The sequence below is a fragment of the Vulpes lagopus genome, chromosome 3 (genome assembly GCF_018345385.1).
Source record: "Vulpes lagopus strain Blue_001 chromosome 3, ASM1834538v1, whole genome shotgun sequence".
Taxonomy (NCBI): Eukaryota; Metazoa; Chordata; class Mammalia; order Carnivora; family Canidae; genus Vulpes; species Vulpes lagopus.
Window position 1 is genome coordinate 152432529 of NC_054826.1, and position 25071 is coordinate 152457599.

The 25071-nt window shown below is 41.6% G+C and overlaps 2 protein-coding genes across 3 annotated transcripts in view; one reads left to right on the forward strand and one right to left on the reverse strand.

Moving 5' to 3' along the window:
- Positions 1-359: 359 nt before the first annotated feature.
- On the reverse strand, positions 360-15937 carry DNASE2B (deoxyribonuclease 2 beta). 2 transcript variants are annotated; one of them, XM_041749829.1, is made up of 6 exons: positions 15451-15937; positions 12367-12544; positions 8502-8583; positions 5431-5592; positions 4027-4227; positions 360-844 (listed from the first exon to the last, which is right to left on the reverse strand). In XM_041749829.1, the coding sequence occupies exons 1-6, from the start codon at positions 15561-15563 to the stop codon at positions 504-506; spliced, it is 1077 nt and encodes a 358-aa protein (XP_041605763.1). In that variant the 5' UTR covers positions 15564-15937; the 3' UTR covers positions 360-503. The 2 variants fall into 2 exon arrangements, with proteins under 2 accessions (XP_041605763.1, XP_041605764.1); XM_041749830.1 differs by lacking the exons at positions 8502-8583; positions 12367-12544; positions 15451-15937 and having other exon boundaries at positions 4027-4162; positions 5431-5566.
- A 339-nt stretch (positions 15938-16276) lies between these two features.
- LOC121487812 (uricase) overlaps positions 16277-25071 on the forward strand; it is a 32668-nt gene continuing 23873 nt past the window's right edge. The window contains exon 1 of the mRNA XM_041749831.1: positions 16277-16360. Within this exon, the coding sequence (XP_041605765.1) occupies positions 16331-16360 (30 nt within the window). The 5' untranslated portion in view covers positions 16277-16330. The remainder of the gene's footprint in view (positions 16361-25071) is intronic.

Here is a 25071-nt window from a genome sequence, read left to right on the forward strand (position 1 = left end):
CCAAACCTCAGAGAATTCAGGTGAATGGCCTAAGATCACAAGATTACAAAGGAGCAGCTGCAAGAATAACAAATAAGACAACCATTAGCCAATGAAAAGAACTCTAAGAAGATGATGACTAAAGGAGTGTGAGATACAGAGAGAGATGTTTTTCCTTCAACAAGGGATGAGAAGAGGAGTCAGGAAAATCTTTTGAAGGAGATGAAATTAATCTAGGAGATATCCAGTCAATCTATGAACAATCGAGAATACTTTTTCTTCCACTCCATCCACTTTCACTTTAGATATGTGTAATGATTTATGTTTATGGCACATAAATTCAAAGTAGATAAATTGCCACTAAGTGGAAGACAAAATGGTAAACATGGTAGAAAAGCATTTTATTTGATGGTATGTGGGCTATAACTACATTCACAGGCTTTTAATATATAAAGAATGGATCTGATGGAAGAAGACCCATTGTTGGCATTGGAAATGATAGTGCATATGTTATTTCACCAAGTTCAGTTGCAGTTTTCATAATACAAAACCAGTCCTTGAAATGCATGGTAAATACGCTGATTCTGGGTACAAATGAATCCTCCACTTCTGAAAGCTTGGTACGGGCTCCGATTTAGGTCTCCAATACAGGTCCAACGATTTTTGGTCCTCTTTTGGGACACACACCATTTGGCATGATCCTGGTAAGAACTGAAATAGGACTGTCCAGATATCTTAATTGCTTTGACATTGTAGACATGGTAAGGAAGGGAGCAGTTTGAAGGAAGCTCTTGTCCTTTTCGTTGCCAGGTTTCTGTTAGCAAGTGCGTCTTCAAATGTTGAGCCATCCAGGCTACAAAGATGTCTAGAGTTTACAGGGAGAAAGATAGCGAGGTTAGTATTTATACTTAGATAAGTCTCTGAAAATATCCTCAGCAATGGAAATCATCATTCACCCCTGATATATGGATGTCACAAGCACAATAATAAGAACACAATTGAGATAGTGAATGGGGGAACATTTTGTAAGTGTTAAAGTGGTATGCAAATAAAGGTTATTATCATTATTACTGAGATGACATTGGTGTTTAAAAATGTCTTCTGTTCCACACAAACAAGAGAGCAATATATGTTTTTGTCCTGAAAAGATCTTTGGAAAGAATAAAGCTAGAGAAGTAACCAGGGGTCAGCTTCCAGGGATCTTTGGAAATCTTGCCAAAATGTTTGGATTTTCCTGAAATTGATGGGGCAATTTTTCCTTTTCTTTTTCTTTTCTTTTCTTTTCTTTTCTTTTCTTTTCTTTTCTTTTCTGTTCTGTTCTTTTCTTTTCTTTTCTTTTCTTTTCTTTTCTTCTTAAAGAGAGAGCAGAGCAGAGGGGAAGAGGGAGAGGGAGAGAGAATTTTAAGCAGACTCTACTAAGCACAGAGCCTGATGCAGGACTCAATCCCATGACCCTGAGATCATGACCTGAGCTGAAATCAGGAGTCAGACAGTTAACTAACTGAACAACCCAGGTGCCCCTCAATGGGGGAGTTTTTAAGGAAGTGTTAATGAAGAACTAATAGAAACTGATTTATGATCATAAATATGAATTGAGAGGCAATATGGAGGATGAACTGAGAAAGGTGCATTAGATTAGATATAGGGAAAACATCAGGTTGTCACTATAACTGTAATGATAAACACAAGTGTGGACTGTGGCAGTGACAGAAAGTTTGGAGAGGAAAAGATAAATATGAGCATTACTGAGGACCTGGAAGTGATTGAATGATGACTTGATAGAGGGGTGAGGAAAAGAGGGATCTAGAGTTCCCAGTTGAATGCAGAATATAAAAAAAAAGAGTAGATTTGTGGGGGATAATGATGAATTTGGCGTGACTGCGCCACCTCCGAGTATAAATGTCCAACCCACTGTTGAATACATCTGTCAGTTCAGAAGTATGGGTACAGACCTAGTCTTGGGAACCACCCGAAGGCTTGCTGGAATCACCTAGAGTGAATATGTAGAATGAGATAAGGAAGAGTAGAGGATCATGTGGCAACTCAGTCACCTAAGGAGTAAGCAGAGGAAGAGGACCTTGCAGAAGAGACTTAAAGAAGTGGGAAGAAGACCAAGAGTCTGTACCCTCCCACCAATCAGGGAGGAGGAGTGTTTCAGGAAGATATGGTTTTAGCAGTGCCAAATTCTGCAGAGGCTATTTCTGTCCTGTTAATTTTTGGATCTCTATCTGGTACCTAACATAGGGCTTGGCAAGTGGGAGGCATTCAGTAAATTTTATCTAATATAAAAGGAAGGAAGGAAGCAAGCAAGCAAGGAGAGAAGACAGTGAGGTCAACTAAGAGAGTCGCTGGTGACTGGGGAGAGGTTGGAGTGTCTACAAACAGAGACACAAGACTGCACTCAAGCAGCCTGGAGCCAGTGAAGGCCCCGGAGAGTCTTTTTTTTTAATTAAAAAAAAAGATTTTATGTATTTATTCATGAGAGACACAGAGAGAGGCAGAGACATGGGGAGAGGGAGAAGCAGGTTTCTTACAGGGAGCCTGATGTGGGACTTGATTCCTGGACCTCAGGATCACGCCCTGAGCCAAAGGCAGACACTCAACCACTGAGCCACCCAGGCATCCCTGATGAGTGTCATAAAAAGAAATTTGGAAGAAAAGAAAAAAAAAACAGAAATATAGGGGATCTAGGACCAGGGGAGTGTTTTCAGGAATGTTTGTGTACTTAGGGGACAGATCTTATAGAGTGGAGACATTGAGGTAGATGAGAGGGAATAGATAAAGTGGATGAATCAAGGTATTAGGGGATGGGTTCCAAGGCAGGGAATGTACTGCTTTGTAGGGATGAGAGAAAACTCATGAAAAGGAATGGAAACAGATAAGATTGTTGAGAGTAGGTGTGTTTTGGTTTCCTTTTTTTTTAAAGCTATTTTTAAAAATTGAAGTATAGCTGGCATACAGTTACATTAGTGTCAGGTATAAAACATAGTGATTGGACAACTCTATCCATTATGTTGTGCCGACCAGAGTGCAGCTCCCACCTGTCACTATACAACCCTATTATAAATACCATCGATTATATTCCCTATGCTGTTCCTTTCATCCCTGTGACTTCTTCTTTCCATAAACTGGAAGCCTGTACCTCCTGCTCCCCTTCACCCATACTGCCTATCCCTCCATCCACTCCCCTTTGGGGATTATGTTTGTTCTATATATTTACGGGCCCATTTCTGCGCTTTTTGCTTGTTTGCTCATTTGTTTTTAAAATTCCACACATAAGTGAAATCATATGGTTTTGTCTTCCTCTGTCTGACTTATTTCACTTAGCATAATACCCTTAGGGTACGTCCATGTTGTCACGATTGGTAGGATCTCATTCTTTTTATGGCTGAGTAATATCCCATTGTGTATTTATACCACATCTTCTTTATTCATTCATCTATTGATGAACAGTCGGGTTACTTCCAAATTTTGGCTTGTGTAACTAATGCTCCAAAAACATAGGGATGCACAGATCTTTCTGAATTAGTGTTTTTGTTTTCCTGGGGTAGATACCCAGTAGTGGAATTCTGGGATCATGTGATATTTCTATTTTTAATTTTTTGAGGAAACTCCATACGGTTTTGGTGGGGATTGTCCTTGAAGTGGCTTCTCCTTGGTGATCTCTGTTCTCTCTATGAAGGAAAAAGCGAGGTTGTGAATGAGGAAGCAGGGTAATGTAAAGGACTTGAGAATAAAAGAGGGTTAACATAGCTGTTTAGGGAGTGGAAAAAGGAGACAGCTGTGGTTCTGTGCTCAGTGGAGGCTGGCGACTGCAAATTTTCACTGGCCCCTGGCTGGATGGTTGTGAGAGACTTCGGCAGTTGGATTGGCAATTGTGCCACTCAAGCAGAGCAGGCAAATGTTTGAACTGATCTGACTTCTCTTTTCCCTTTCCTTCCTTCTCTTTTTCTTCTCTGCCCCTGACTAATCAGAATATTTCCTCTATACAATCTAAAGTGAGTCCAACAGCAAGGTTACATATGGTTGGATCATGATCTTTCATACCATCAAGGAAAGAATCAGACTTTGCAAAATGGATGAATTTTTGGCCCCGGGCTGACTGGAGTGAGGTGAGGTCTTGGCCAGGGATCTCTGATGAGGTGGACCCAGCAGCGCACAGCTGTGGCATGTAGACGAGCTCCTGGTGAAAGATGGTTGGGATGGAACAGCTATAAATGTTTGGGTTACAGACCAAGAGCTGAGAATCTGAATTAAGAAACAGAAAGAAAAGTTGAGAATTAGGACACAAACAGAAATGTCTGTTAATATTATATATCCTGTTGTGAATTAAAAAACAGACCAAACAAGAAACAAAACCAAAAGTATTCCCTTGTTTAAGCCAATAGCTTTCAAATTACTGTTGGTTAAAATAGCCAGCTATTGAGTACTTTCTGCTTTCCAGGCATTGTTCTATGAGTTTTACATGGATTTATTGATTCAATCCTGATAGCAACCACATTATTAAGTAAGTTCTTTTATCATCATCCTCATTTTACAGACGAATTAATGGAGAATTTAGGTTGTGTGCACAGGGTTATAAAGCCTGTACCTGATGGAGTTGATATTCAAACCCAGGCATTGGGTCTGACATTGGAGGTCATGTTTTTTCTTACATATATACATATACAAAAGAAGAGAACTCCTGTGTACTGATCATCAATTTGAAGAATGATCAACTCATCAGCATGTACATCTAATCTCTGCATTATTCATCTCTATAATCATTACTGGAACTCAATTAGTTAAACTAGGGTTTCCCTTGGATGAGAGCTTCAGTAATCTTTGTCGTAAGATGGACATTTGATGAAAAACATATTCTAAACCTCCCATATTTAGAGATAAATCACTTTTTACTACAATTTAGCAGCCTCCTGTGATTGGTAAAACAGTGTTCCTACTTGTATTTCTCTCCCACCGAAGTTTTCCAAATCCAAGTATTTTTGGCCATTGGAGCCCGGGATTAAGGAAGATCATGTGGCTTGGAGCTGTCAAGTTGGTGGCCTGCAGGCAACATGTAATCTGCACAATTATTTCTTTAAATAAGATTGAGACCATACTCTCTTTCCTACTCTCTCACATCTTCCCATCCCTAGATTTCTAGTTCCTCTCAAAAAGTATGGAGATCTGTAACTGTTAGGTCTGCTTTCCCACAGAGCCACATGGCTGTAGACATTTGAAAATATTCCTCTGATCAATTTCAAAGACTTCACTGGTGGATCAGGAAACAAAGGTCTAGTAAGCGAACCTGCTCAAAGTCTTACCATGGCAACGCCAATATTAGAATCTAATAGAATCTAGGTATCAGAGTGTTAATGAATAGAGAGATAGATGAAGTCATTAATATATTAATAGATTTCCAAATCCTTTCTTTAACACTGCAATCTCTTTTTTAACATACTCTGATGTTACCTATTGCTTCATACTGGTTGTACTTAAAAGTTATGCAGATGCCAGTTTGTCCGTGTCTTCTTCCTGTGGGTGGATAATCATAGCCTTCTTCAGGAGTTGGAGGAAACCGGGGAATGGAATGAATCAGCCAGAATCCCTGGACTCTGTTCCACAGCAGTAAGCCTACCAAAGATACAGTTAATACAGATCCATTAGAAAAATAAATCTCCATTCAACAATAGAGTTCAAAGCTGCAACATTTAAGCCCATTTGTATTTGGGGCTAATGTTTTATTCCATCAATAATCAAAAAAATCATGCTTGTTTTTCAAAGATTTCGAAACCAGTTTGGGCACACATCACATTGCCCCATTACTGATAATAAGCCACCAAAAAGAAAGCCAGGGCAGCCACCCTGTGAAGAGTTAAGAGGAATTTCACGTCGAAACCTCAAGGAGAATTTGTTTTGGCAGACTGCAGATTTGCTAAATTGGAATTTGACCTTGTTAAACTATATAGTCACCTGGCAAGCTTCAGATAATAAGTCTCTTTACTGCTAAGCAGCTAAGCTATTTTCAAAAGCTGGTTAAAAAAAGAGTTGAAAGAGAAAATATCAGATGGAGAACTGTACCTGTGGTAATTTGTTGTAAGAAACCGATGCTCACTTATGTGTAGAAGACTAGTCAATTCCACAAGCCCAGAAACAAGAAACAAAGAGAATTAAAGGAGAAGCCATGCCAAAACAGCCCAATTAATTGTGTTTAGTGAAGATGTCTAGAGCAAAATAACATGAAAACCGGAAAGAAAGGAAACAGAGAGATTTTCATCATCTTGTGACACGGCAAAATGAATCCTATCCAACAGGCATCTGTGACTATTTCTGTGTTTATAAATAAATCGAGATAGTTTTGGTATGCTGACTAGGCTTTCCAGTTTGCGTATGACCATGCAAATACAAAGCTTTTCAGGTTTGCCTTATTGTTAGTAGACACCAAATGTCTGCCAGTTATTATTTTTTTTTCAAAGAACACACTTTAAGAAAGCACACTATTGGTCTCTCAGTGTGTTTAGATAGAATCAGTCCCTGTGTCCAGGTAGAAAATGTCCAAAGTTCTGCTGCCTAATATTCCTGGATGACCTTCAGGGGCTGTCTTTTGCCCAGATGAGTGCGCTGTTTGCCTGAAATCCTGACCTCTGGGTACTAATGCCACAGGATGTCAGGCACCTGCTGACAAAGAGAGCTCCCCCTCTAGACATGGGGTCCCATTCCCTTTCTAGTCTTTTCCCCAAGCCCTTGTAGCAACTAACAGAGTGGCGTGAGAATGGTGGTTGGAGTTTGTTGGAGAAGAGGTTGGAGAATGTGGTATATTATAAAAATTGCTGCATTTTATGCTAATAGGACCATCAGGAGGGCAACTTGGCTAAATCAAAAGCTTTCAATGCTCATGACATTTGACAGCCATTACAAATTATATTCTTAATCAGAGGTTGCAAAGTGGCAGCCTACTGGCCAAATCTAGCCTGTCGATACATATTATTATGCTTGCAGAGTATTTTTAAAACTGTGAGTTCATTGCCAACATTTAAAAATTGGGGAAATTTTCCACAAACACTAATTTCAATATCTCCTGAAAAATTGCATCCCTAAAAGGCAAGTTGAGTACCATCTGCCCCTTTTGACAAAATATGCCCCCTCCACTGCTTCAGTTATCTGCTAGTTCTCCCCACCTGGCTTGCTGACATCCGTTTGCCTGTCTCTGAAGGCCTTGAGTTTGGGACCTTCTGAAAAATACTTGTTGCCATGGGAAATTATCTATGATGTATTAAGTTGAAAAATGGTTGAAAACAGTCATTACAAGAGTTTTATAAAAATGTTTTAAAATACATATTATAAAAAAGTAAGTAGAAAGGATTAATATGGTATCTAGTGGGTCTTAGGATTACAATTTTTGTTTGCTGGCATTTTGAATTTTTATTTTTTTTAAAGATTTTATTTATTCATGAGAGACACACAGAAAGAGGCAGAGATATAGGCAGAGGGAGAAGCAGGCTCCCTGTAGGGAGCCCAATGCAGGACTGGAGGATCCTGGGGCACCAGGATCATGCTCTAAGCTGAAGGAAGACGCTCAACCACTGAGCTACCCAGGCTTACCTGGTATTTCGAATTTTTTTAAACGACTTTATTTATTTATTCATGAGAGACACAGACACACACAGAGAGAGGCAGAGACACAGGCAGAGGGAGAAGAGGGTCCACGCAGGTAGCCCAACGTGGGACTCCATCCCGGGTCTCCAGGATCAGGCCTTGGGTTGAAGGTGGCACTAAACCACTGAACCACCCGAGCTGCCCAGCATTTTGAATTTTTAGATAACATATATACATAAACATAGTTCATAAATAGAAAAATAACAAAAGTTCCTATAGTAAAAATTACTGTAATATATAACAAAGTTATTGTAATATAAAAAACTATTTTTCAAAAATGTTTATTTCAAAAGGAACTGTACACTAGCAAGAGTGGATTTTATTCTATGTAAATTATACCTCTACAAACCTGACTGAAATGTGTGTGTACACACCCACACATACACACACAGACTGGCTGGTGTTCTCAGTAGTCAGTATTTGAATTTCTGCTGTAAAGCATATATTTTTAATGTTAAGAAATAAGGGACCTCAGGGTGGCTTATTGAGTGGTTGAGTGGTTATTGAGTGTCTGCCTTTGGCTCAAGGTGTGATCCTGGAGTCGAGGGATCGAGTCCCGCATGGGGCTCCCTGCATTGAGCCTGCTTCTCCCTCTGCCTGTGTATCTCTCTCTCTGTCTCTCTCTCTCTCTCTGTGTGTCTCTCATGAATGAATAAATAAAATCTTTAAAAAAATGTTAAGAAATAAAATGGAATTTGTGAAAAGGAGATTTCCAAGTCAAATGATATAATTACAACCTGTGATATAGAACCCATGCATTTTGATAACTCAAACTGTTAAAAAGAAAAGCTATCCTTTTAGTGTAGAATACAAGAATATTCAAGATAGAACATTTAAAAGAGTGCTGATTTCCAGGAGGAAAGAGAAACTAACAGCCTTTGTCATACCTTTAGTGTGTCCATACTTTCTGCTGTAAGTCACAGATGCAGGGACCCCATCATTGTATAGTAGGTAGGCTGTGTTGTTATTCTGCAGGAACACATTAGGGTTATAATGGTGTAAATCTTAAACTCAGAAATGCTCACAACATTTCTACTAGCCACCCAGACTGCAATATGGAACTTTCATTAATACACATGAGAAGTCACCCGTTCTCCTAATAGACAGCTTCCCCATCAATATGGGGGAACAGGGAACAGGAAGTCCATTTTTAGCCATGCATGGTTTCGTCTTATGTGACAGGGAACCAACCCTATGCATTGTGATGTGCGTGCAAGGGCAATATTCCTATTTCTCTTGGTTGTTTTGGACTGTGTTTCTCATTTGACAACCAGTGTGTAATAAAGGACTACTTAAATATTTGTTCAGGAAATGAAGTAGGAGCAACCAGCCAAGGATTACACCTGGGTTTTTTCCACTGATATTAGAGACACAATGCAGAACTGGCTGTCAGGGTCTGGTTTCCTCTACTACATTGTGCTTCACGGCTTGATCATCATTTTGTGTTTAATCAGGATTCCTCATTCTCTGCTCCCACTACCTCCCTGTAGGGAAGGATTTTCCTACAATCCACTTCTCAGCATATCCATTACTTCACCTTTCTTGCTTGATATTTTCCTGCTTAGAAAAAGTGGTGAAATTGAGTGTGTGATATTGGATTTCCTCCAGGAAGGCAAAATCTGAGTAAATTTTCTAAACAGTTGGCCAATTCTCTAAGTAAAAATGGATCTATTATTTTGTTGGTATCTCTTATGTCATATTTTGGAAACTTGCTTACATTTGTTCCGTGTGGTTCCATTTCATTTATGTCATGATTCAGTGATTTTTATTGAAGCCAATAATGTTAATATTAGAAAACATCTCAGGGACATAATTAAAAGCAAGAAAGAACAACCCATCTCCTTTAAAAAAAAAAAAGAGGCTCTTCCTTTTGTCTCAGAAAAAAAGTCAATAACTAAGTCACTTACAGTTGCTTCATTATTTGATGTAATCCAAAAAAAATTTTTTAATGTGCCATATACTCCGTGAAGCATTCTTGGCTCCTATATTTAGGAATATCCGAGAAAAGAAGCTATCTTCTTACCCTCATTTTCCACAAATGACCATAGCTACTGTTGGCATTTAGATCCTCAGCCGGAGGACTTTGACAGTTAGTTATTCAATGAGCCGGCATTGAATGTGGTCATGAGGCCATTGTGTGCCTTTGGTGTGCAATGTGAAGGGACTCTGGGAGGAAGATTCTATGAGGAACTTTATTCCTATAATAGATGAATATTTATTATTCTAACCAGGAATGTAACAACTAGCTAAGGCTAAATGGGATGTAGCCCTAGTGAAGAGAGGCTCTCTGATTATGGATTTAATAATTATGGATTTAATAATTATGGATTTAATAATATGTAGGCCTAAAAAAAAGAATATGTAGGCCTATGTGTGTGCCTCTGGGCACCTTTATTTCTTTAACACATAGGCTGGGTATTAGTTTGACTACCAGTTGTTGAATAAGACTCCTACAATCTCTGCCCCGAGTCGAGGGAATATTGACAGACAAGTACTGGCAGTTGCAACATCGTTCGAGGAGCCTCATTACAAAGGTGAATGGAAGGTTCTTACGGACAAAGGCAAAAGAAGGGAAACAATCCCAAATGTACTGAGATATTGGCCTAGGTCATCTTGACAACTGAGATTTAAAATCAGTTGGTTTTGGGGAAGTCTGGGTGGCTCAGCAGTTGAGCTTCTGCCTTGGGCTCAGGGCGTGATCCCGGGGTCCCCGAATTGAGTCCCACATCGGGCTCCCTGCATGGAGCCTGCTTCTCTCTGCCTATGTCTCTGCCTCTGTGTGTGTGTGTCTCATGAATAAATAAATAAAATCTTTAAAAAATAACAAAAAACAAAAAATAGAATCAGTTGGTCTGATCTTGCATTCTGCTTTCTGTTAGAATTTCAGGTCAGAAGGTGGAGGAGTTATGTCTTATCATCACTTCTGGCACATAGTTCCAGCTTCCAGAGAACACCCCATCTCACTTGGATGTCACCCACTATTGTTGCTTTTCCTCTTTTGGATCTATGCCAATCAGACATGGAAATCAGCCCCTTTACTGTCATTTTCTTTCTAGAATCTATCACTCAAGGCCTTATATGTGAGCAGGTTTTACTGAAGGTAGGAAACCTTGAATGGTTTTTTATTTTTTTATTTTCTTCTTGAATGGTTTTATACCACCACAGACTTACTCTCAGTTTCCCTCTGTGTTTCTTGCACTTTCTGATTCCTAGGTCTCATCTACTCTTTTATTTTTTTTAAGATTTTTAAAATTTATTTATGAGACACACACACACACACACTCACAGAAGCAGAGACACAGGCAGAGGGAGAAGCAGGCTCCATGCAGGGAGCCTGATACCAGACTCGATCCCAGGACCCCCGGATCACGCCCTGAGCCGAAGGCAGATGCTCAACCACTGAGCCACCCAGATGCCCCTCATCTACTCTTTTATATTTTGCAGAGCAGTTTAGCTCTCTTGCCCTCCTAGGCTCTGGGGCTAGTTTTGGGCCTCCAAAGATGAGTATTATATTCTGCCAAAGTGGGAACCATCTGCTCCAACTTAAGTAAATGACAGAGGCTCCACCATGTTGCTCTTTCCTTTCTCTGCCCAGGGGGGAAGGGAACAAGGGAAGTGCTGATTTTCTTACTGGTCGGTTATGCTTCCGGCCTCCATCCCCAACCTTGGAAAGCAGAAGCAGCTGCAGGCAGCGTTGACTTTACATAATAGTCTATTAATTTAAAACAGGATTGCTGCTGGGATTAGATAATTTTTAAAAGCACCTAGTAATGGTTCTTGGCACACCTTACAAATAAATTCGTACTTTGTAATTTGGCTCTGAAGGCTGGTCTTAATGGCAGGTAAGTAAAGTGAATATTAACACACATACGGACAGCTCTCTGCACATTTTGAATAAATACTCAGATATACCTGTACCGGAGGGCTAGGGTCTAACACAGTATTGTGGGGATTAAATTTACTGACATATGAAAAGGCGCAGCACCCTGTGAGTGCAGAGTCATTTTATACACTGACTGCTCCGTAAGTGAGTGTTAGCAATGCATACTCATGCATGTAACTGAATATTATTGTTTGATTTTTTGTGTCACCCCTGGTTGGAAAGCAGTATCTTGTCACTGAACAGCAGACAGTGCCTGGAACACGGGGACTGCCCACAGTGAGCCAGGAGGCCTACTTACCTGTATCCCTCTGGCTGGTTAGCTCATTGCCTGATCAAGTCCCCATAGCAGGTTTAATCTTTATTCAGGCAAGTTCAGGGTCTTGCTCTAGAGCCCTAGCTCTCAAGCTACTATTTGGAAAATGATAAAAGGAAGACCAAGAGGAAACCTTGATGTGGGCCGCCACCACTCATCACCACCAGAGCACACGCCATCCATCCCTTGTGGCGTACTGACTGCAGGTCGATTATCGCATTATAGCAGGAGGGGGCTCCTTTCTGTTTCCGTTGGAGGAAAAAGATAGCAAGTACTGAGTGAATTGGCAGAGGCTGGCAGCCAGAAGGCTTCCATATGTAATTAGTTCACACCTCACCCAGTGATACTATTGGATATAGTGCTGAGTGTACCAGTAATTTGGCATTGCTCTGGAGTCTGATGACATATTCCTTAAGGTCTTAGATTGATTCAGATTCTGTGCCGGTTTACTTCAGGGTTGGGGGTTAGGTAGGTTATCAGTTCAAATCTTTTGGAAGCTTTAGATTTTGTTTTATGCATTTTGTACAATTCTGATGAATGATTGACTATAGCATACCTTGGAGGCACAGGCTTCATATAGCTGTTGTAATGTCCTTCCCAACGCACTCTTCGTGGTATTCACGAGTTGCTTACTCCTCCTCCAGCTTCTGGTAGTAGAGTCGAGGTATAGGTACTCTAACCCAGTCTGTCTGCTTTCCTTGTCTTGCCGCTTAGGTAACTTATAAAAAACAAACCTGACAAAGGAAATAATTACTAATCATTAACATTTATTTTTTTATTTTATTTTTTTTTTGCAAGCATTAACATTTATTGACTGCTTCCCTGGTGTTAAACACCTAAATATATCATATTACTTGTATTTCCTAAGTCTAAGGAAAGGGATTTGCTCAAGCTTTCTGTCTCTTCTCACCCTTATCGTTGCTTCTTCCCAGAGAAGGAATGCGAATCTAACCAGGCATGTCCTGAGACATTAACTGGCCTGGGGGGTAGCGTGCCTCTAGTGAAAGCCCATGCACATTGACACTGCCTCTCTTTTGTTACCACAGTCCATATGGCCACACTGGGGAGAGGCCAAGGGTTGGACTGGAAAGACCTTGGATGTATTTTTCTCTTCTGCCCCAAGTGCTTGGCACACTCATCTCTTTATAGCTAGCTGGCTGGGTCTGAGATTTGGGTTTGGCATTCAGAGTTGATGAGTCTCCCTTGAGCCTCTGGCCTAGGCCACATTCTTCAGCTGTTTATCCGACTGCCCTGCTTTGAGGATTGAGGGCCAGGACCAGCCAGTCAAATACGCATTTTGCTTTCTTTGCTATTATCTCCTGTTCCTGTATCTTCTTCAGGTATCTCACAGGGAGGGGAGGTGGTTGGGCTCACACAGCACACGGGCACTCATGGATTATGTAGCCCAGGGCTTCTCAATGTGCTGTGTTCACATTTCAGGCCAGATCATTCTTTGCTGTGGGAGGGCTGTCCTGTGCATCACAACATCTCTGGCCTCTACCTATTAGATGACAGTAGTACTCCTCACCTATGCCAAGCAAAAATGTTTCCAGTGTTGAAAGTCCCTAGAGGGCAAAATCACTCAGGTCTAGCCAAATACTCTCTAACAGCAAAAATTGCATAATTAACTATCAACTACCCACAATGAACCAAACATTCTAATGCATTTACTATTGCCACACACCAGTGTCTTACACTGGCCATAAAACCTTCATGAATTCTTCATTTGCTTCTATTTACAGGAGCTCTTTCCTGCCCTGACCATGCATTCTTACTCTCAGGGCAGGGTCCTCATGTGTGGAAGGAAACATGAGATTGTTCTTTGGTGCTGACCTGTTGTTGTTCTGCCCTTTGACCTTCACAGTGAGTTATAGCAGCTCAAGGCTGCCTCCCTGTCTGCTCAGCATTCCTCTGACCAGTATTGCTAAGTCACCTGTCCATTCAGTTGTGGCAGAAATACATTTTATGTGTCAATCACACTGCGGTGGCCCACCACTGAGGGGCTTGAGAACTAGTGGTGTCATGGCAAACCAGATGAGAACTAGTGCTTTTAAACATTTTTTCTCGGGTAACCCTTTCCAGGTATATTCTGAAGACTCCTGAATCTGCTTGTAGCCCAGACCTCTATGCCGAGGTCCAGAGAAGCCTAAACACATACATGTCCCAGAGGCCTCCAGCTCCGTATTTTGGAAACCAAATTTATAATATTTCGCTCCAACTCTGCTCTTCTCCACAACTAAGGAATACATCCACACAGAGAAGCCAGCAATCTGAAAGTCTTTCTTAATTTCTCTCTCTCTTCTACAACCCTCAGCCCATTTGTTAGCAAGTTTTCTCAGATTGTTCCTTCCTTCCTATTTTGACAACCATTTCTTAACGCGGGTCCACACATGGTCTTACCAGTAATGCTGGACAAGTCCTATTGGTCTCTGTGACTCTAGACCGTTCTCCACGCAGCTGGCCTCGACAGTACCACCAGTGGGCTTTCTAAAATATGAATCTGACTGCATCACATCCCCGCTTGAAGGTCTTTAGCAGCTCCCTTTGAGGGAGGAGTGTGGACTGGGCACCCCAGCACACAACCCTTCACGACCTGGCTGTTGCCTCCCACTGAGCTTCCCTCCTGCCATCTTCCCAGGTTCTCCCAAAGCACCAGCAAAACTCAACTGCTTCCACACCTTCTCTGTGGCTTTTTGCCCTTGGGCCTCCTCACGGCTCCTTCATGGGCCTGAGATGCCCCTGCAGCATCCTGGTTTTTCCATCCAGCTCATAATTGTTCTTAAAACTTAGCTCAAAACTACTTCCTTAGAGAAGCTTTTTGGGGTCTATGCTCCCCAATGGCCCCATCTATGCCCTCACCACATAACTGAGCTCCTTGAGGGCAAGAACCTTGTTTCGTCCATATCTGTATTTCGTTTCATGCATGAGCTCACTAGCTGTTCACTGTCAAAACTGAGTGCATCTGTGTTCTCTGGCCTGAAGCTTACACGAAGCTCGATGCCAACCATAATGTCAAAACCAAACACCTTAATTAAAGAGTAAAAAAAGTGATCGAAGCTTTAGAAGAATCCGTGACTATGATATGAGGCCATGCTTAGTCTCTCTGACACCATGAAGGAGACCAGTGACCTAGCACCCACTCCAACAACGGCCTTGCATTGCCTAACAGACAGGGCTAAGCCAACAGCGCTGTTCAGTCAGGCCTCTTTTGCATTCTCACAAGGGGAAGAATAAGCTCTTGTGTCAGAAAAGTACCTGCCTTCTCTGCCTTCTCTCCTTTGTCGATCTCTAAAACGATGGTGGAAGGGTTCTGTTAGGAAAGGCACAGTGTAATTAAAAGAAATTGCCAACTGAGCGAGGCTGTCGGTTCCATCCTACCCTGTGGCCACCAGCCTTCCCCTCTGGGAGCAGTCAATCGGGCTCAGGAGGGGCTGCTCAGCTCTTCCTCAGGGGGAGGCTCCCCCACTCAGGAGCCTGCCCCTACTTGGATTATTGGCCCATTTCCACACTTTAATTTCCTTTCTTTTTAAAAGGGAGAGGCGGGTGGAAGTCTCCTTTGGAACTTTACAGTAAGCCACGGGGCCTCAGACACTCTGGCTGCCTAGCTGCAGGCCCGGATCCTCACACTTCATTTACCTACCAATCCACAGCTTCGCCTTCTTCATTCCTGCACGATATTGTTCTTGCCTCCAGGACCCCAAAGAGGCCAAAGAAGAGCAAAGCGAGGGCTGTTCTCAGAAGTCTTGCTGTCATTTTTTTTATCTGCCACCTTTACACCAGGCCACAGCAGGAAGCTGGCCCCCGAGCCTGAGGGCTCCGAGTCTCAGGTCTCTCTCAGGCTGTGCCAGTGCTGACTGTTGTTCCATTTACCTCCATCGTTTGCTGTTCGGGCATTTTCAGAATGGGGTGAACCTCATGTAATTGTGTGGTTTTGTCACAACCTGCCAGCGTGACTCCAGATGCTTCTGTGCTGAACTGTTGACTGGCTTGCAAAGTCATCAAAAGTTCTGGAGAGAAAAAAGGGTTATGTAGTTAACTCTTTGGAGTGAACACCATGTAGTATGAAGTTCAGTAGGCAGGGGAACTCCATGAGGCTAAGTAGATGTTGAATTAAATATATTTCCTGTTTTCCCCTCATGATTGTCTGGGAGCAAAAGCCACTTTAAGCAGAAATGACAAAACCTTATGTCTTGGTAATAGGATCTATCAGTTCTAATACTCTCAGTCTTAAGCAAACATTTCCTAAGGTGATCTTCAAAGGGTTTCCTCAAAGTAAAAGTAAATTTAATTGTATTTTACCAAAGATGTTTACATATTCTCTCCACCTCTGGTTTTAGCCACTCAACTTGGTGCTTTCGTTTCAAGAGGCCTTGGTGCCCAATTGGTTGTAATGCAATCAGGTAAACATATTGACCGCTCACCCTTCAGGTCAAATAAAAAATGTTATAAACATCTGTTTTGTTCAAACTATTTCTTTTTCACTCTTGAAACTGAATTTTGAAATTGAAGGCCAAGAGGAAATGGCCCATTACCACAATGATTATAAAAAGGTGAGACCACTCTCTTTTTAGAGGAGGGAAGGGAGTAGACTAGCATATGAAGAGAATTTCTTTAATTGACTCAATTATTAAAGATGCTGTCATAATAAGTAGCACTTTACCCCATGCCTGGAAACCATTATGGCTCTGATCTGTCCCTCTGGTTATGGATCCAGATCAGTTATGTAGGGACCTAGACCAAATTGCAAATCTTCTGTGGTTGAGCTGGAGTTTTCAGGATTCAAGTTTCCTAGGAAGGTGAGGACTTGGGGCTCTATCTCTCTGAAGACCAGTTTTGTGAGGGAGGTCTGACCACCACCCACATTTTCCTGTTGTGCATGCAAATAGAGCAGAATTCTGAGCCTCAATACATACCTGCTAACTCAGAATTCTTCCACTTGAGCTTAGGAATCTACATTTTTTTACAAGGTTTGCGGGGATACTAGTACACCCTAAACTTTGAGGCTTGCTGCCCTGACCCAGGGCTATGCAGGTATCTGAGAGGTTTGCAACCTGTCAAACTGGTAAAACAGACAAACAAACAAACAAACAAACAAACAAACAAACATTTTTCTGATCATTTCTCCGTGGGTATCATTTTGTCTTATATGTGTTTTTATTGTATTCAGGAAAGAGAATTTCAGCAACCACTAACTTTTCATCAAGTTTTTAAATATTTCATATCATGAAGTATATTTTGCTAAGTTAAGGTGAAATAAAATTAATTTTATCTTGTGATAGCTTTTGGTAGTACAATGGTAATGGCTGAGTACACTAGGCTTAAGATTCATCGATGCATTTAGAGAATACAAGCAACTTGTTTTCAGTTACGTAGGCTAAAGAACATTTGTTGAATAGGCTATAAAATAATTCCTGTTTTCTTATCATTATATGCTTAGCACAGTGCCTAGCTAAAAGTAAATGATCCACAAATGTTAACTAAGATTACGTTACTACGACCTGAGCCCTTCTTGTGGTTGGGCTGGGGGACATCCGTATTAGGGTGCTATTTGCTAAATCTACTTTTATTTCAAGGTCTGGAAAAATACTGTTAGGTTACTTTCTTTCAGCTATTAAGTTTCAGTTAACATTCTTATCTCTAGTTGTTACTGACCTGATCATGCTGATTGCCGGTGACCTTTCTTATGCAATCGCTAGGTAGCAAACCCTGCACTGGACATTGAGGGGCTCCAGGGATTTCAACATTACCCTAAAGACTAAATTCCAGTGTGTCCTGGTTTTTACGAAAAACAGTAATCCGGTGGATGGAAAAAAATGCAAACTGGATAGAATGGTTTTCACATTGCCTACTTTTGAGGCCCAAGTGGTTCATGATGGCTTCTAAAAACAGTAGAAAATTCCTTCATTGTAAGTTAGCCAAATATAGGGAACAAGGTAGAGTCCTTCACTTGGTCATGCGCTTCTTATTTTATAGTTGAAAGTTTACATTCATTCATCCAGTAATTCTGGAAAACCTCAGTCCTGATCTCCCGGAATTGTGCCTCTTCCACATTCTCTCTGTCATATTGTCCTAGTATATTTTATGTCTCTTGCATGTACTCTGGCTCCTGTGTGTCTGTCTTAATCCTTATTCATTATTTGGGTTTATCTTCCAGTTCTCACATTCTCTCTTAGGCAACATTATTCTGTTACTTAATCTATCTCTTCCAAATAACTATTTCTTCAGTTGTGTTTAATCTGTTTCTTAATGCACTCAATGCATTTCTAGAGGTTCTATTTTTTTTCCTTCAAATTTACTTGGTCTTTTTTTATGGTCTCTTGTTTTTTGCTCAAGAGAAAATATACTCTATCTCAAGAAGGAGAAATTTCAGTTTTCTCTTTTATTTCTGTAAAAATATTAAATATTATTATTATTTTTAAAAGATTTTATTTACTTATTCATGAGACACACACACACACACACACACACACACACACACACACACAGAGTGAGAGAGAGAGAGAGAGGCAGAGACACAGGCAGTAAGAGAAACAGGCTCCATGCAGGGAGCCCGACGCAGGACTTGATCCCGGGTCTCCAGGATCACACCCTGGGCTGAAGGCAGCACCAAACTGCTGAGCCACCCAGGCTGCCCTAAATATATCATTATTATTATTATTATTATTTTTTTTTTGGTAATTCCAATATCTGAAGTTTTTGCAAGTCATACTTCTGTCTGTTGTTTCTGCAACTCTTTCTCATGATACCTCACTACCCTGTGTGCTTTTTGAATTTCGGCTGGGAGTTCATATTCTTTGAAGCTTTATCTGTGAAAATTTCTTGAGATTGAGATAAAGTTCAGTTTTTCCAGACCCTGGACTATGCTGGCTTAATTGTAATTTGGTCATCCTTTGAGGACTTCTGGCAGTCAGACTGCTGGCTTTATTTATTTATTTTCAATAGCTTTTTGAGATATGATTTACATGTCAGAAAATTTATCTATAAAGTTTAAATTAATGTTCGAACTTTTACAAGACTGTTGACGTGCTGAATAAACTCTACAATGTGACAAAATGAAGGAAAAAGTCAATATACTTGTTGCAGGAGGAAAGGGAGGGGACTGGAATTATTTTGATGAAAACTGATGAGACAAGCAATAAGATACACATATTTGTGAAACAAAGAATTGTTCATGAAAAATGTTTTTAAAGGAAAACGTAAGTAGAATTAATGTAAGAAGGCCAGAAGATGTTATTTTGTTAATTCCTATTCATCATTCATAGCTTTGTGGAAATCAGTCCCTCCTGGAAGCTTTCCTCGATCTCTCTCAAACTGGCTTAGGTATCCCAGAGTTCACTGTGTTTTTTTCACTTGGAGTAATTATCACAATAATCTAATTATTTGGTTTCGTTTCTGAGCTTTCCTCTCAAGAGCAGGGGTCAGCAAACTATTGTTGGCCAAATCTGGCCCACTGCCTGTTTCTGTAAATAAAGTTTTATTGGAACACAGTGACACCCATTCATTTCTGTATTATGTATAGCTCTTTATGCTATAATGGCAGAGCTAAGTAGCTGCAACAGAGACCACATGGTCTGCAAAGCCTAAAATACTAACTTTTGGATTCTTTACTGAGAAGGTTTGTTTTAGTGTATAGCGTACAAACTTTAGTGTATCATTTCTATCAGGGCAGAACAGTGTCTGTCTGGTTTGTTGTTACATCTCTAGCACTTTACCATGGTGCTTATCACCTAAAAGGAGCTAAATAAATAAATACAGATGAACGAATGGGTTGAATGAAAATGATTTCAGAGATTTCTATTCTGCGGTTCTGTGGAATTTATAATGGATTAAATCTAAATAGATAAATAAATAAAAATGAGTATGCATGCAAAATCCCATTTTATTTATTTATTTTTTTAAAAAGATTTTATTTATTTATTCTTGAGAGATAGAAGGAGAGACAGAGCCAGAGACACAGGCAGAGACAGAGCCAGAGACACAGGCAAAGGGAGAAGCAGGCTCCTTGCACCGGGAGCCTGACGTGGGATTCGATCCCGGGTCTCCAGGATCACGCCCTGGGCCAAAGGCAGGCGCCAAACCGCTGCGCCACCCAGGGATCCCCCAAAATCCCATTTTAAAGAACTTTGTTATAATGTTGTGTCAAAAAGGCAGCTGAGTATAGTGAAAGCAATCAGGCCAACCTGGGTTCCACGTCTGACCCTGCCTCTCAAAAGTCATGTGGTTGTTGTTGTTGTTTTTTTAAGATTTTATTTTTAAGTAATCTTCATACCCAACATGAGGCTCAAAGTCACAACCCCTGGATCAAAAGACTCATGTTCCACCAAATGAGTCAGCCAGGCACCCCTGCGACAGCCATGTGGTTTTGACCAAACTCTTGAACCTCAACACTGTTACCTTCCTTTTCTAAAGGTGAGGCTCGTATTCTGTGCTTTCATGGAGGGGTCTCAGGACTCAGTGAGATGCTATGTGCATAGTCCCTGGCACATTACTAATGCTTATTAAATGCTGGTTCCTTTCCTCCTTGTTTCCTTTTCTTCTGGGGCAGTTATTTCATCATCTTTGCAGATGGACTAAAACAGTCCATTGGTGATATGGGTTTAATGACCACAAATAAGCCTACATCACTCACGTTTGCAATAGTCCCTGCCCAGATGAAAGTCAATGTTTGACCCAAATGTAGTACCTGCTACTGAAGACACGAAGCTGAATTTTCATCCTGCCCCACAATCAGCTCTTCATTCTCCCCTTACTTCACAACTTAAATATCCCCGCCATATACACAGAATCGATCAGAGCTTAGACTTCTCTTGCAATTTAAGAAAAATGACTTAAGTTCTAGAAAAAGCAACAGTTTGGGCAGGGGTATCTCTGGGCGTCCAGTAAGTTCTACCTGGTACAGTGTGAGAGAGTAAGGCTCTTCAGGCTCTGCAGTTCTCTTTCCACTGCACCAGCCCTCCTGGTAGCCATGTGACTTTGGGCAGCTCACTTAATATCCCTGACAAAAGTTTCTTTTAGAATATGGATTCTTTCCCTTTAAATTGCAGGGTTGGGTGGTTCTGTGTTTTTTGTTTGTTTGGTTGGTTGGTTGGTTTTGGGGGTTTTTTGGTGAGGAATAGATAAGATAATGTAGATCCCAATGAGTGGAATTTGAAAAAATGGTATAGAAATTCAAATTTCTGCAGTCACATGGCCATTTCCCTCCCTCTGCATCCTTTGTTTCTCTAAAGAGTGGGCTGCCCATGCAGGGGGCATAGGGACTGGCCTGCAGTGGGAAAGAGCATGCCATTTGGGGGCAAATGGGCTGGGTTCTCCTCCAGCCATCTGTCGCCTGCCTAGTAATTGTGTGACCTTGGCAGGATACCTAACCCTAGTATCTCCCTTGGTCAAGGTTGGATTAAAAATACCTACTGCATAGGATTCTTGTGAAGAATTAGAGGGAATAATAGATGCAAAGTTCCTGACACATATGAAACCCTCACTAAATGGTTGCTACTATTACTTTTATTCTCAAGACTTACACATTTAGAAAGAGACAGCTTTCAATGTATGCGTTTTAGTAAAATTTCATTCCCATCAAATTCTTCAGATCTCAATCAATTCTCTGTTGTGGCCTTACCTGTCCCTAATCCTAGATGCTTCTTCTAGTTCTCAGCCTTAAGGCCATTAGTGCTATGAAGAGGCTGGTGAGAAAATTAGCATTTCCCCTGACTTCTATTTATTTATTTGTAATTTTTATTTTATTTTATTTAAAGTCAGTTTGCCAACATCTAGTATTACTGACTTTAGTGACAAGTTTCTTTCTTTGTAAGAGGTAGAGGTGTGAAAATCACTGAGCACCTATAAATGGAGTCTTCAAGAGGTAACAGGTCATTCTACCATAATTATGCATATGACTTGTTAGGTTGCTTTTGAAGCATCTGCTTGACAAATCCCTTTAGAGTCACATTTTGAACATAACTCAGGGCATATCCCTCCTTGATAGCAAAAATAAGCCATTCTACAGCCTAAAGCAACATGACATTTTCTACTAGATATCAATATTTTCCCATCTGACATTTAGTAGATCCTAGGCAGCCAAAAAAAATACCAACTGCTTCTCAGGTATGATTCACCATTATTGTTCTTATCCTCATGTATTGTTAATATCTGCCAAAATGATATTAAGATTGTTCAGATGAGTGCTCTTTTTTCTCATATTAGTTCAGCATCTTTCTCTGAAATCTTTTTGTTCGTGAGTATTCAAGAAAATAGGCAGGCAAAGGAAAAACCTGGGCACGGAATTGGAAGAACTTCTCCAGAACATTTCAAAGACAGGAAGGGAGGCCAGTCTCCATGCATAGTTCTTCCATTATGGTGTACTGCAACTGACTTGATTTTTACATCCGTGTTGGGTCCCGAGTAGCTAGCCCTTTTGTATTTCTCTCTGTTATGGAGGGAAGAGATGAGGTTTACAGAAGCTCTTCTAAGACTTAAGGGAAAATGCAAGTCATTTTTAAATTTACAAAAGTTTTTTTTAATCTTCCTCAATATTTTCCACCTCAAATCCATGCACTGGGCCTTCTAGGGGTTAACAGACTCCAGGCTACGCCTCCCTAGACCTGTAGTGACGGGCCTGCGTCCTTTTCAGTATGGCCTGCAAATAAAAGAATCCTCACTATCTCATTACGGAAGAGAAATACAAGATTAATTTACAATCTTGGAGTCTTCTCTCTAACATTACTTGCAGGTAATTAATGATTTCCAGCCCCTTATCTTTCAAGATATGTCTAAGGAAAGGGGATTTTTCTTGTGTAGAGCCAGGTTAAAATTTATTCCTTCTGATGTTTCATCCAGAGTATTACTCTAGGAAATCGAGTTTCCTTTCACAACTTTGTTTCCTGAAGCCACACAAGCCTGAGGAAGGACAACCAAAGCGAAGGCAGAAGTAGGCCTTGTCACACAGCCTCGGTGTTTCTGGCTGGTGCGCAATCTAGGTATTTATCTCTAACAGTAATTGGGAGGACTCCTTGATGTAAAAATCTGACACGTGGTCATTATTTATCAATGATCATTATGGCTAGCATTTATTGAATACTTAAAATTTGCCAGGCTCTTTCCTGAGGGCTTTGGGTTTCTTCTCACGTAATCCTCACAATGATCCTGAGAGGTAGGCGCTACTATTTTATGGATGGAGAAATTCATCCCCATGTGCAGAGCTAACAATGGCAGAGCAAAGGTTCGCACCTGTGTTTCCTGATTCCAGAGCCAGAGCCCATCCTCTCAGCCACTGGCCCGCCCTCCACATGAGAGCGGCCTTCGTGTTTCATTGTGCAATCATCGTGGACATGGGCCTCTGCGCCCGACTATGTATACACGACAGGGGTCTGGCCCCTACTTCTGACTCTCTGACTACGAAACTGGGGGGAGTCTCACTGAGGAGGACAGGCTCGTTTCTGCTCTGGACCCATCATCTGCTGTGTCAGATCCTATCAAGAGACTCCTAGGCATCCCACACCGCTGTTGTTCCATTCCGCTCCATCCTCAGATGGTTATGATCTTTTTCTTCTGACTTGTTACGCAGTAAATGGGATTTCTCAAGCTCTGCTCTGGTGCCAGGGCCTAGTCGGGAGCTTGCTGAGGAGCGCTGACCTCCCCTCAGGAGCTCCCAGATAGCCGCCCCGTGGAGTGCTGGCTTGCTAGCAACGCGAGCACCTGGTGCTGCCTCGATGACTCTCTCCACACTCAGTTCTGCCTTTCCCGGGCCTTGTTTCCCAGTGGGCTGTGGTGATCAGAGAGCAGATGGGGCCTTCCCCACTTTCCCAGGAAGAGGAGCTTCCTGCTTGGGTTTGAGCTGAGGTGGCGATTCTGTATTGCAATCTTTTGGGTATTTTCAAGAACTATTCCGCATCACCACACAAGGAGTGGAGGTGGTGGTGCACCATTCATTCATTCACGACACATTTGTTAGGCACCTATTTATGTTCTAGGCACTGTGCTGAGCACTGGAGTTGCCATGACAACTAAGATAGAATGGTTCCTGCTTTCACAGTTTCCCATTTTTGAATAAATCAGACACATGATGAGGCAATTGCAACAAAACTTGATAAAGACTGTGATAAGGCAATAACTATTTCCAGAGCATGTGGAAGGGACACCTACTCCAGACCTGAGGGACTGGGCGGATTCCCCGGGGGGAAGTGGCATCTGAGACTGAAGGGTGACTAGAAGACATTCGGCAAGTGAAGGGGTTGGTAGTTGGGCAGGAGGAAGAGAAAGGATGTTCAAGGAAGAAGGAATAGCATATTCGAGGGCCTACGGACAGAGAGATCATGCAGAGCCATGATTAGCTGAAGCAGAGTTTGAAATAGGCTGTGGCAAGACATGCAGTTGGAGAGGTGAGCAAGGGTGGATCTGAAGGGTGGCGCTCACTGGATCTTTCTATGTATCATGTAGGAACTACCTGCATTTGCAGACTGAGCTACTGTAGCTTGGGTATTAATGGCAGGACATAGGACTGAGAAGTAACATCTGTTGAGTCCTGCTGTGTCCTGGGGCTGATGGACGATCTTGGAGGCCTTTGGCTCTGGCCCCTCATCCATGCCATCCAAGGGCCCCAAGCCATCCAAGTGCCTCCCTCCCCTTGGTGCAATACCTTGTGGCTCAAAAGGCATGTCAGAGTCTTCCTCTGGCTGCTGCCAGCAGAGCTCTCTACCCTAAAAACTGGTGCCTTTACTCGAAGTCCCTCCTGCCATCTCTGCTACTGCTGCACCCACAGCCAGGCCTGACGTGGCCACGGTTGCTGGGATGGACCTCACTGCTCCACTAGGTACTAGGAACTGAGATGGGACTTTCACACTCACCAGCAACTCCTACAAGTTGGGGCGGTTATCTCCGTTTGTACAGCTGGGGAAACTGAGGGCTCAGAGCCAACAAATAATTTGTTGTAAGCCACAAAGCTATAAATAGCAAGACAGATTTTGGACCTGGTCTGATGCCAAAGCTCCTGCAACCACAAGCGGTGACTCTTTCCTTGTCAGTATTATAGTTATTAAGATCCTCTAAGTCTGCTCTTTGAGTTTTCTTATTGATCCTTTTCTTGAAGATGAGTCCGTCCAAAACTGGGTCAGAGGCTTTTGAGGGACCTTCCCCAGAGCCGTCCCTTAAATCAGCAGTGTGCCCTACCTACCAGGCTCCATCCCTGAGATTTAAGACAGCCTCCCATCCCTCTCACTTTGATTAAGAACATGACAATACATTCTGATGTTGGTTAGTATTTTATAAT